This window comes from Convolutriloba macropyga, chromosome 11, assembly GCF_964194025.1.
Source record: "Convolutriloba macropyga chromosome 11, txConMacr16.3, whole genome shotgun sequence".
NCBI lineage: Eukaryota > Metazoa > Xenacoelomorpha > Acoela > Convolutidae > Convolutriloba > Convolutriloba macropyga.
In genome coordinates this window covers 49656681-49669079 of record NC_134478.1, presented here as the reverse complement: position 1 = coordinate 49669079, position 12399 = coordinate 49656681, and the positions used below count along the sequence as shown (strand labels likewise).

The following is a 12399-nucleotide window of genomic DNA, read 5'->3' as shown; positions in this document are numbered from 1 at the left end:
CTAAGTTAAAAACTTTAACAAAATACAATGAAACAAACTTCCATTACCTAATAACGTGGGGTATTTTTTGACTAAATAACCCTCAACTTAGTGGGCATATAACTTTCAAGCGTTTGAGGGGGACATGCCATGTTTTAAGTAGTAACTTGTTATATAACAACACGTAACTTCTAAATGGGGGCACAAAACTCTGGTGGGTCGAAACAGAGAAGCTCCAATTTGTGTAATAAGAACCCTAACTGATGAATGATACTGAACTACATTTGAGCAGGATACTTAATAAGTACAAACTAGTTGAATTGAGTGGTTGAAAAACTAGTTGAAAAAAATGACTTAAAGTCACCTAACACTCATAATCTAAATAAAAACTTCTTACCGAACGGGTATACTCCTCCTTTTTGCATCTACTGACAAAAAACTCTGTTGAACGGAAAAATTGTTGCTGGATCGGTAAAAAAAGGTCAACTTTCTCTCAAAATTACAAAGTGTGAGCAATGAAACTGAAATAGCTTTAAAAACTATTGGGTCTAATGGGGCGGGCATGTTAATCCGCTGAAGATGTTGACCCAAAAAACGTCTACCAATTGTTTCCTTCACATTATCCTTTGGTTCATAATTCATTCAATTCAAATTTTCCATAATTTCCAATATAATATTCGAGATCAATTAGACAAGTTTTTATATCGTTTCCAACTATTATTCTCATGCATTGTTCAAAATCAAGGGCCGCGTTTCCCAGGAGTAATGAGAAACAGTAGTCCAAAAAATTTAAAAAAAAACGAATTCTTCTATCTGCAGAAAATGATTTTTCGAGGTGGGCCAAATAAGAAAAAAAAACGTTCTTAATAAATAAACCTTTTCGCAAAACTTTTTTTTATTAAACTTTTTACCAAAAATTGGCAGGTTATGCTTACTTCATGAATACCGCAAAAAATGTTTGTTATTTGGTCTCATCGAAATTTGTCGAAAGAACATAAGAAAAATCTTATTTTACGTATTTCTTGAAGACGTTGCGTCGTGCTTCATTATTAAACGAAACGAACTTTCGGCAAGATACTTTAAACTTTTCGGCAAGATACTTTAAAAAAAGAAAGCGTCTTGAACAAAAAAGAGAGTTTCGATGTTTGTGTTTTTAAGTTTCCTGGTCACTACTAAAAAACTTAAATAAAAGCAACTTGCCGGATCAGTAATTTTCGACCGCAGGTAAAGTTTAGATGTAATCAGTCGTTAAAATTGAGTAATGTATTGAAGGCTGAACTAGCATCTTTGATTTTTCAACATTAACGGGTCAATATCGGTTTGCGCCGCAACTGCTGTAAAAGGAGAAAAAAAATTTTCAGGAGCTTTTTTTCTATATTCCATTTTTTGATTTTTATATGCCAACTATTCAATATCGAAATGACGTTCAACCTTTATCCTTTTTGTTTGGCAAACAAATTGGGTTTTAGTGGAGTTCTTTTTTGGAGGTTCGTTTCAATTTCTAATCTGGATTTCATACTTTTCTAATTCTTTCCATTGAGATTTCTATCTTTAGATTTGCTGCATACAAGAAGTTTCTCCTCAACTCATTTGTCTTCTTTTCATTGGATTTTGCTTCACTGAAAAAAATTACGTCTGAAAGAAAAATTTTCCAGGCATATAGATCATTCACCCACATATTTTCTGAAAAATTTTGAGCCGTAATTCCTAAAGCCAAAGCTTTCCTCAGTGATTATGGAATTTTTATCGTGTAAGATCTGATAAGATGTTGATCAAAAATCTTTATCGTGTAAGAAGATCTTATCTGGTCTTACACGTTAAAAATTCTTCCCTAGGTGAAGTTTAATCGTATAAGATCTGATAAGATACTTATCAGATCTTATAAGATAATAAATCAATTTGACGAATTGTTATCTTACAAGATTTGATAAGTATCTTATCAGACATTATAAGACAAAAATTCAATTTTGCTGATTTGTTATCTTACGAGATCTGATAACTATCTTATCAGATCCTACACGATAAAAGTTCACGCAGGGCTGAATTTTTATCGTGTAAGGTCTGATAAGACACGTTTAATGACTTTAATATAACCGTATTACGTAGTCAAGTTCTTATGAAAGTAAAAAAAAACAATCGGTCAACTAATTAGGTACTATGGCTAAACTTTACTAAGTAATATGGCTAAACTTAGCAGTCCAAGATAAATTTGGTCTTTGAAGAAAATTTTACAGCCTAGTTTGATAATTACTGCCTCAGAAAAAGCCCCTAACACTCGAATAATCTTTTTCACAATATCTTATACGTCTCAAAATACAAAATAAGATAATTTTCTCTTTGTTGCTATGCCACTTGAGTGTTGCAAGCTGTAGCTTTTTGAATACTGTTTGAAAGCAACCCTGAATTGTCTTCAATATGTAGAACATGTCATACTTAAAGAATTTTTATCGTATAAGATCTGATAAACATCTTATCTGATGTTTATCTTACAAGATCTGGTAAGATTCTTATAAGATCATACACGATAAACATTTTTGTCAGGCAAAATTTTTATCGTGTAAGATCCTTTTAGGCAGAATTCTTATCTTGTAAGATCTGACAAAAGTGAAGTTTATCGCGTGAGATCTTATCAGACCTGATAAAAAATTTTTATCGTGTAAGACCTGATAAATTGTCTCACAAAGTCTTAGTCAGGCAACGCATAATCTTATAAGTTATTAAAAGACAATTTTGTAAGAAATTTGTAAGATCTTACACGATAAAAATTCTCAAATGTCTGATGTTCATATTTACTTATGCAGTCTCTTACGATATATAACAAGTGAGACAAATAAACCGCTCTAAATAGGTTTCGCATTTGTAAGAGCAGCTCTATTTTTGTATTTGTAATATACCAGAAACTATATTTAAATGATTTGTCATCGACGTGAAAAGATATGATTGAGTGGCCTCTGATATTGTTTCGTTTCCCGAACACTTTCTAGAATTCTGTATTATTCAAAATTAAAGTGTTCTCATTATGTTATCATAGCTTCTATAAAAATAACACTTGTGAGCTGACGACAGTAGCCTGTCGCATAAATAGACCACAATTAGAAAACTTTAAGTGATTTAAATTTTTAAAGTTTTTTATCGTTTCCAACTATTATTCTCTTGCATTGTTCAAAATCAAGGGCTGCGTGCCCCAGGAGTAATAAGAAACAGTAGTCCAAAAAATTTAAAAAAAGAATTCTTCAATCTGCAGAAAATGATTTTTCGAGGTGGGCCAAACAAGAAAAAAACGTTCTTAATAAATAAACGTTCTCGCAAAACTTTTTTATATTAAACTTTATAGCAAAAATTGCCAGGTTATGGTTACTTCATGAATACCGCAAAAAATATTTGTTGTTTGGTTTCTTTGAAATTTGTCGAAAGAACATAAAAAAAATTTGATTTTACGTATTTCTTGAAGACGTTGCGTCGTGCTTCATTATAAAACGAAACAAACTTTTCTGCAAGATACTTTAAAAAAACAAAGCGTCTTGAACAAAAAAGAGAGTTTTGATGTTTGTGTTTTTAAGTTTTAACGTAGTCAAGTTCTTATGAAAGTAAAAAAAGACAATCGGTCAACTATCTAGGTACTATGGCTAAACTTTACTAGGTACTATGGAAAAACTTAGCAGTCCAAGATAAATTTGGTCTTTTTTACAGCCTAGTTTGATAATTACTGCCTCAGAAAAAGCCCCTAACACTCGAATAATCTTTTTCACAATATCTTATACGTCTCAAAAGACAATATAAAATAATTTTCCCTTTGTTGCTCTGCCACTTGAGTGTCGCAAGCTGTGGCTTTTTGAATACTGCTTGAAAGCAACCCTGAATTGTCTTCGATATGTAGAACATGTCATACTTAAAGAATTTTTATCGTATAAGATCTGATAAACATCTTATCTGATGTTTATCTTACAAGATCTGATAAGATTCCTATAAGATCTTACACGAAAAACATTTTTTGTTAGGCAAAATTTTTATCGTGTAAGATCTTTTTGGGCAGAATTTTTATCTTGTAAGATCTGACAAAACTGAACTTTTATCGTGTAAGATCTTATCAGACCTGATAAGACCTGATAAATTGTCTTACAAAGTCTTAGTCAGTCGACGCATAATCTTATAAGTACTTATAAGACAATTTTGTAAGAAATTTGTAAGATCTTACACGATAAAAATCCTCAAATGTCTGATGTTCATATTTACTTATGCAGTCTCTTACGTCATATAGCAAGTGAGACAAATAAACCGCTCTAAATAAGTTTCGAATTTGTAAGAGCAGCTCTATTTTTGTATTTGTAATATACCAGAAACTAAACTTAAATGATTTGTGATCGACGTGAAAAGATATGATTGAGTGGCCTCTGATATTGTTTCGTTTCTCTAACACTTTCTAGAATTCTGTATTATTCAAAAATAAAGTTTTCTCATTATGTTATCATAGCTTCTATAAAAATAACACTTGTGAGCTGTCGACAGTAGCCTGTCGCATAAATAGACCACAATTAGAAAACTTTAAGTGATTTAAATTTTTATTATCGACTTTTCTTTTGTAGGTGGCCTCTTTATATAATTATTGATCACATTATTTCCGTTTGTACAATATTTATGAAAAAAATTGATTTTGAGAAATGGAAGGAAAATTATTTTGCTTTTTGTTTCTGCTGATATTATTCTTCGTAACGGCATTTGATTTGTATATTTGGATAGACAAAGACATTTTTACAGACAACAATGACGTTGTCGATCAAGAATCAAACACAACTACAAGATCGGATGATGGCGTGACCAACACTGCAAACGATAACAAGAAAGAAGAAAATGTTTCCTATATAAAAACGTGGGTGTCGTTTGCAATCTTGAAGATTTTCTTTTTAAACGTCGTTCTGAGTGCCTATGTGGCTGCTAACCTCTCCAAATTATGTCGCCGTGATCAGGTTAGTATTTATCCTTCTAACTTCTAACTGTGGGGAGAGGGGGGGCGTGGTTCTAATTCATGCGTGACCAAAAGTTAGCTTTCTATGCAAAAAATCTCATTTGAGCTCAGTCATTCGCTTATTTGGTAATTAGTAATTTTCAGGCGATATTTTTAGTTGGTTGAAGCTTCAGAGAAATAAAACCTGGTTTAGTCTAAAGTCGGAAAATTGAGCTAGCTATTTTATTGTGATATTGTAATATAACTACCTTTTTAAAATTAAAATTGTGGCCTTGTAACTGATGTCAACACAGTTTGTTCATTCATTCTGACATTTATGATCATCAAAATTGTTTTAATTAGAGCCGTTTGTCTGCAACATCGTCACAGCCTGGGCAACTGTCAATATTAAACAAATCTCTGGAGAAAGACTTACTACAAGCTATAAAATGTCCAAACAAGTCGGATTATCGTTTCGAATTTATTCAATTTGACAAAAGTGTTGACGAAAATGCCAACTTGCCGGCTGTCGGCTACGATTTGGAAAAATGTTGCAAGAACACATCTTCATCAACTGGTCAATGTGTTTTCACGGTTTCGTCAGCCCGATTTTCATCACTCTTCATGCCCTCCAATTTGTACATGCCAGGAAACGTAAGTTATTCACGCGCCTCTGACCGAGGTCTAAACCAATCCAGTTTCTGTGCAAAATTTTCAAGAAAACAGCCGGTTGAGCCCAAAATACCGCAGAAGTGTACCAATATTGTCACAGTCCAATTTGACCAAATGCGTTACTAAAATTTTTTTAAAATGTGCAAAATTTTTGCGTATTTGGGTTAAATGCGAATTATGCTCAAGGTAACCCAGATCCATGAGAGATATTTTCCATTCGGTAATGCCCTTTATGTTATTTATGTAGTTATTATCTCTGTGGCATTAAGCAACATTGATGTGACAGACAATGTTTCGCTTTTTGCGCTGCAATTCGGAAACTTTTCATTTTCACCATTTGAGTTTTCAAATTTTAATTATTTTGGCGAGCAATTTTTACGGATAAATTTTTTCAACTTATGTTTTCTCAGGCGGGTGTTGATGGTCAAAAATCGAACGGGCAAAATGAATCCACACAAATCGAAGTTCTGATTCCCGAGAAAAAGGACTCAAAATCAACAACTCAACAAACCGACAATTGGACATGTGCAATTTGCTTGTATTCACATGAAGAGACTTCGAAGTGTGAACACCTGCCTTGTTCACATTGGTTTCACGGCAATTGCTTAACTAAGCTGATCAAATTTAAACTCAAGGAAGGGCCCATATCCTTGTTTGAGTGTCCTGTGTGCCGGGAAAAGTTTCGGGTATCCCTTGTCAAAAAGAAGAGAGGATTCCCGGCGGAGGAAGCAAGGTGCTAATTATTTTTTCGAACATTGTAAAATTTGTTGATTCATTAGTAAAAAAAATAATAGAATTAATCTTTGATTAACGGGTTTTCGTTGAGTAAAAACAGCAACAGAGACGAAAATTACGTATAACTGTTAGCATTTTACTTGAAAACGGTCACATACAATTAACCCAATGCTATTCTACTCAAATTTTAAGTAGATAACTTTTTGTAAAGTAGTTAGGCATGAACGAAATGAACAATTCGCGATATCAAGGGCAAAAAAAGGGAGAGTGTGCAAAACTTTTCTTCGAAAAGTTGCTCTTTTTGTTGGTATACTCACGTGCACATATTAAAAGCCGAAAGTCACCAGAAGTTAAAATGCCAGAAGCTTTTATATAATCAGCCAGCAGTTGACTTCCATGAACTTTCGTTAATTTAAAACGTGCACGTTTCGTGTTTTAAACAAAACTTCGTGACTCTGCAGAAGTCACTTTGAAATTCTGACTTAATATCTCGAACCGCTTCGGCTTCGTGGATCTCGATAGTCAGAAGTTCTCAGTGACTTCAAGCCGAATCATATAACCTGTACATTGAAACACGCTCGTAACCTATAACAAACACTATAGCTAAAGTTCAAAAAGTCACCCCCCCCCCTTGGCTTACCCTGAAAACATGCTGGCTGAGGACAATAGCGTGGTTGGAACCTGACAAGTCACATGACACAATTTGCCCGCTCTTCATCCCGCTGACGTCATCGGCGGCTTCGCCAGCTGATGAAGTTGTTCCCGATCCCCGCACACTGTAGAACACTTTTCCCACATTCTAAAACCATCAACTGGCTTAGTACAAAATTTCACAAATTCGGCACCGAATTGCGACAGGCGTCTATACTCATTTTCAGTACAAGAAAAAAAATGCAGAGGGTGATTTGATGTGAAATAAAAAAGGAACACTGTATTTCTCTTAAAATCTAAGAAGTTTCAGGCATTGAAAAAAATTCACAGAGGTAGGCAGTGTAGAAAAATAACTAATAATAAACCACGAAAAGAGTAAGAATTAAGCCCTTGATATATACGAATAGCGAAATCACCACTGTGAATGGGGTGGAGGGATGGCAGTATCATAATTTTCTAAACGCTCAGTTTCAAAATTTTTTTTAGCGTTATAATAAACTTTATCAAACCTTCAACTTTCTCTTTCTTTTCATACAAAAGTGTTGAAACTGGACTGCAAGTTTCATTCGGCCTGAATTTTCAGACTTTCTACTGCAAGTTTTTCGCAGTTTTTCCTTAACAGGGATACCCAATTTTATTGACTAATTGAGTAATTTTACAGAAGATTCAACAGGTGTTATTGTTAAATAAAACTTGTGCGTGTCGGGGTGCATTATAGAGCTATCCAATGTTGAGCACTTTTCGGCAACTTTTTACAAAGGGTGGATGGCATGGTAGACATCTTGTCCAAGTTTCGTCCCGTTGTCTTCATGGCTGTATTTTACTTAAACTAGGACGGCCATAACTAGATAAGTTTATTGCCTGGATTTCTTACCGATGATGTCAGAACAAATTTTCATTGCTTTGGAAAACAGAACGCATCCCCAGTATCTCGTTCAAGGAGAGTCATTTAATTCCAAAAAGAACAGATCTCTGTGGCAATAAATCCGACAAGCGGAGTAGTCGTTTTGCTTCAAATTTCCTTTTGTCGGACTAAACTGTCTAATCTGGTCAGCTGGTCGGATCAAGCGGTTGTTCGAAATTGAGTCTGATGTAAAGCATCTCATCGTTCTGGACGCACGCCATGTGTTTGTTTTATTGTTCTTTGAGACCTCCACTTTAAGCATCACCATCAGGGTTTTTATTATCTCCCATCGATAATCCAATAGTTTGACCGGAGTTTTAAGGAGTTAAACGAGAAGTTCAACGTTTCCCTTACAGAAGGACAAGGAGTGAAAGCTTCCAAGTCCTGATTATTTTGAAGTGTGAAAAGTAAATTAATACTTTTTTGTCGATCAACTCGCTGTTGTTTATACCCTTGACGGTCAGTTTTAATGCGGAACTCTGCAAACCGAGTCTAACTGCGAGAGTATCGGAAACCCGGGCCCTATTGCAGAAAAAGATTGCTGTAGTAATATTATCAGAAAAATTAATCAGGTAAAACGCAGTAACTTCAAGGGTGCTTTTGATATCTATAACAAAACACAAAGTGTTTGTCCTGCTTGGTTTCCGTCGACCTGCATTTGACGTCGAATCATTCATGCTTATGTTTGTTGATCTAATATCTGCAGAAATCCTCTCCAATGCATCTCTTATTGGAGTTCTTGCCATCTTTTCTACAATTGCGAAGTCTTGTGCACTGCCTGAACGAGTTTTTCATGCAAAGAAGTGAAACAGAGCTTTGCCTCAGCCAAGACCTTGGATCGCTGATTGCGGGACATTTCTTTAGAAACACGTCATTAATACAACAGATTGCTGTCTTTGTATGCAATAGAACAAGCGATTGCTGTTGATGCAGAACTAATTTTCGGCTTCTGATTACACTTCTGTTGCCTATTTGCAGCAAAAGCTTTCAATGAAACTGTTGTTCTTGTAACTGAATTGGTGGTATCTTAAGTCCTCAGTTTATCGGCTGTGCTTATAATTGAGTTGGGTGCTTCCGCTTTTGCCTTTAACCAGTCAATAAAATACGATTTCACTAAAATCCAGTTAAAGTCCTCATTTTAGCGGCAGTGCTCTGAATTAGGCCGTGTGCGTCCGTTTTCGCCTCTCACCAGTCAATAAAATCCCGTTATATTAAAATCCAGTTGAAATCCCATTAGATGAGTAGGTTTCACTCATTTTTTTTACTCTGAAGAGTGACCAGAACCCTTTCATTTTGTGGTAGTTTCAGTACGAAAGTATTGAGAAATGCAGCGGTCTTAAAATCCGAACCAAACGAAAGTTACTTAAAAACAAAAACAAGACCTAAAGTGCACCCCGAACAGGTATTTATCCTTATTGTGCTTCTTCATCTGTGGAAAGCTGTTGAGTTTCTCCAAATGGGTACCTAAAACCGCCTGTGATAAGCCAAATTTAGGTACTAAGGTTTTCAGTGCGTACTTGCACATTGCACCTCAGTGGGCGAACTCAGCGAAAACAGTGTTAGCTTAGCCAGTTTGAAGAGTCTCAAGTCATGTGAATTTCAAATAATCAGTTGAAGGCTGAGAGTCGGTTGCGATCTGATTTTACCATTCATATCGTGCCACTGGAGCGGAGCCCCACTGAACTGGAAAAACTTCATTTTGGGTAGCGGATCATTTCTCTTTCACGCTATAGCGTCATCCAATGCCTTAAGAGTGGTTGAGTTTTTCTGCTGCTGGCGTCAAATGCGTTTTATGCAGTGGTCTACCCCTGCACAATGGTTTAAAAGCGGTATGCCCGTATGTTGAAGGAATAACTTGCGTGACAAAAGATGGAACGATGTTAGTTGCAGTATTGAAGCAATTAACTGAGGTACTTCAAAATGTTGTGCGGTTACTATCTACGTTTTGTTGTCAAACGATTGCCAAATAGGATGGCTGATAGCAGGGTTAGCAATGCTTGCTGCTAGTACCAGCTGAGTAATATTAAAAAACGGCTGCATTATTTCTGACCTGATTGGCGTTTGGGAGAGCGCTCTGGAAAAACACCACAAATTTAAATCAAGTTGAACATTTATTGAAAACTTTGGTGAGTTTTGGCACGGCAAATGCCTGGCTGCAGGCGAAATGGAGAGTGTTCTGCTGTATGTTGGTAAAAATGGGTACTTCTGATGGTGCACTTGGTTGCACTCAAAGTGGAATTACGGGAAGTTGAGGACTGGCTAGCTGCTCAGGCGAGATTACGGGCCACGGTTCCAAAAAACTGGCTTGCAGGTGGAGCAACGTAATGTGAGGGATAGGTATTAGGGAGTTTTGTTTCGTTTGGAAAGTTAAACTGAGATTGTTTCTGTTGTTGTGAAAATTGAGAGTTGTGTAGATCCAACTGACCACGCATGCTAGAACCTTTGGGTGTCATGTGTACAAATTGATCCCTGATTTGATATGTGATAAATTTGTTAAAAAAGCAGATATGCAAACGTTGGGCTTCGGCAGTGCCATAACAGGTGGTGTGTGGCGGGGACATTGCCCAGGTGGCAGAATTGGCAGAAGTGCTACATTTTGTACGTTGGTTAGTACTTTGTCCAACGGATTCTCAACATCTGTACCTGATTGTCTATTGGCCTGTTCAACTTTCTGATCACTGACGGATTGCTATAATTTAGCATGGTAGTATTCCCGATACAGCGCCTCTCACTGAGCAATAAAAACTCTGTCTCCAGGCAGCGTGTACTGAAATAGCTTTGAAAGATGATTTAAGGTACCTTCAACTTTACCTTTGTTTCTAGACTGCTGTGGGTCATAGTTGCTCTGATCGTGAGCATTGACAGCAGTCGGGATTGAGAATAATTGCGCAGCTTTTATCATTGTTTGAGTTGTGGGTTGCGTTTGGTCGATAGGATTAATGTCTGCAGAATCCTGAACGGGATAATCGATGCTTAATGAAAAAGGACGCGACAAGCTCGGCCTACGTTTGGCAGCCAGGGTATTATCAAGAGGAATCGATTTAACCCAAGCCTGTACGAGTTTTTGCTTTTATTTGATGCCCTGTCTTCAAATATTTTTTTAAACTTCAATGATGACTAAACATTGAACGGTTATCCATAACTTCCGCCTCGCTGAGTTTAGCTGCCGCAAAGTGCTGGCGGTGATCTTCTAATTCCTGAAATGCCATCTGCTCCAAGTGCTCTGTCGTTGCCTGACAGTTTCAAGTTTTTGTCTGGCACGGCGCATTACAGCTTGCGCTTGTTTCTTGGAGAAAAGTAGACCTAATTTTATTTCGCAAGTTTTTGAAAAATGGCGGATTAAGTGGATAATTAAGTGGTAATATAACAAGAAATTTATCTCGGTCAATTTTCTTTTTCCAAAGATATAAAATGATTTTGTTTCTTAGAGAAACCTAGACGTAATATTTATTTCGCAGAGTTTTGAAAAATGGCGGATTAAGTGGATATTTAAATGGCAATAGAACAAGAAATTTATCTCGAGATCAATTTTCTTTTTCCAAAGCTATAAACTGATTTTGTTTCTTTGGTTTGAAAAACAGTAACGCTGTTTTTTCGAAACTCCAAAGAGGATCAACGATATCCAAAGTATTAAGCTTTCATCGTTAGTAAATGATTAGAACCAACAATAATTGGTCAAAAGTCAATATTGTCGGCATTATCTATTTAATAATGATGAAAACCCCCTTTTTTGTTTATTATTTTTGGAATAGTTGGTCTTCTTCGGAAGTTCGAAAAGGCAGAATTGATATTTTTCGAACAAAATAAATGTTTTAGAGCGCTTCACTAGATATCAAAAGCTGATGTGATTTTTTTTAATAACCAACCTGTGACAAGTTTTGAAAAAGGCTGAATGAGATAGAGTCTCTCTAACCTGGCGAGGGTCGACAGTTATGGAAGTAGCCATGAACAAATTCCCTAATTTGACAATACCAGAACCATCCATGTTCATCATGTTCAGAGTCCTGAAGTCTGGATTGGGTCCCTGCATCAAGTAGTAGAAGTGTTCGTTGATCCAGTCAACAGCCAGTTCTCCGGAATAGATGTCAATGCCACTAATCGTTTTCTAAACAAAAGAATTGTGGGGAAAATTATAACAATTAATAACAGTTTCATTTCTAGCTGATAGCGGGGAAAAGTATGCATTTTGTTCCTTCGTATAGATCTTTTTGAAATCACTGTCTTGAACCTGAGTTCAGTTGTGGTCGGTTTCGGTTAATTGTTATCAAATATCTTCAATTTCGCTATAACGTTCATCGAAATTCTTCTTTTGTCTGGTTACGACGATTTCAAGAAAAATTTATAGATGAAGTTTTTGCTAATAAAACTTGCCTGTATTTTGCGCTCTTTGACAACATGCAAATCAATTGCAGTTGAGACGAAAAGAGTGACGTCATCAAGGGCAGAAGATGAAGAAGTAGAGTCACGTGACCATACTTGTTGGACACTTTTGATTTCTGAGTCTACCTTAAGGTAG

The 12399-nt window shown here is 36.0% G+C and overlaps 2 protein-coding genes across 2 annotated transcripts in view; one reads left to right on the top strand and one right to left on the bottom strand.

Annotated features, from left to right (window-relative positions):
* The window catches only part of LOC142349159 (low-density lipoprotein receptor-related protein 2-like), a 341838-nt gene that overhangs the window by 176842 nt on the left and 152597 nt on the right, over positions 1 to 12399 (bottom strand). Inside the window, 3 exon segments of the mRNA XM_075400574.1 lie at positions 6969 to 7127; positions 11797 to 11988; positions 12255 to 12389. Coding sequence (XP_075256689.1) covers positions 6969 to 7127; positions 11797 to 11988; positions 12255 to 12389 — 486 coding nt within the window.
* On the top strand, positions 4354 to 6422 carry LOC142349314 (uncharacterized). Its single transcript, XM_075400787.1, has 3 exons — positions 4354 to 4943; positions 5285 to 5575; positions 6004 to 6422. Exons 1-3 carry the CDS (start codon positions 4638 to 4640, stop codon positions 6331 to 6333), a joined length of 927 nt encoding a protein of 308 aa, XP_075256902.1. The 5' UTR covers positions 4354 to 4637; the 3' UTR covers positions 6334 to 6422.

Coding starts and splice junctions, on each gene's coding strand:
- LOC142349314 (XM_075400787.1), top strand. CDS start 4,638: ATGGAAGGAAAATTATTTTGCTTTTTGTTTCTGCTGATATTATTCTTC. Junction 4,944..5,284: donor AATTATGTCGCCGTGATCAG/GTTAGTATTTAT, acceptor TGTTTTAATTAG/AGCCGTTTGTCTGCAACATC. Junction 5,576..6,003: donor ATTTGTACATGCCAGGAAAC/GTAAGTTATTCA, acceptor ATGTTTTCTCAG/GCGGGTGTTGATGGTCAAAA.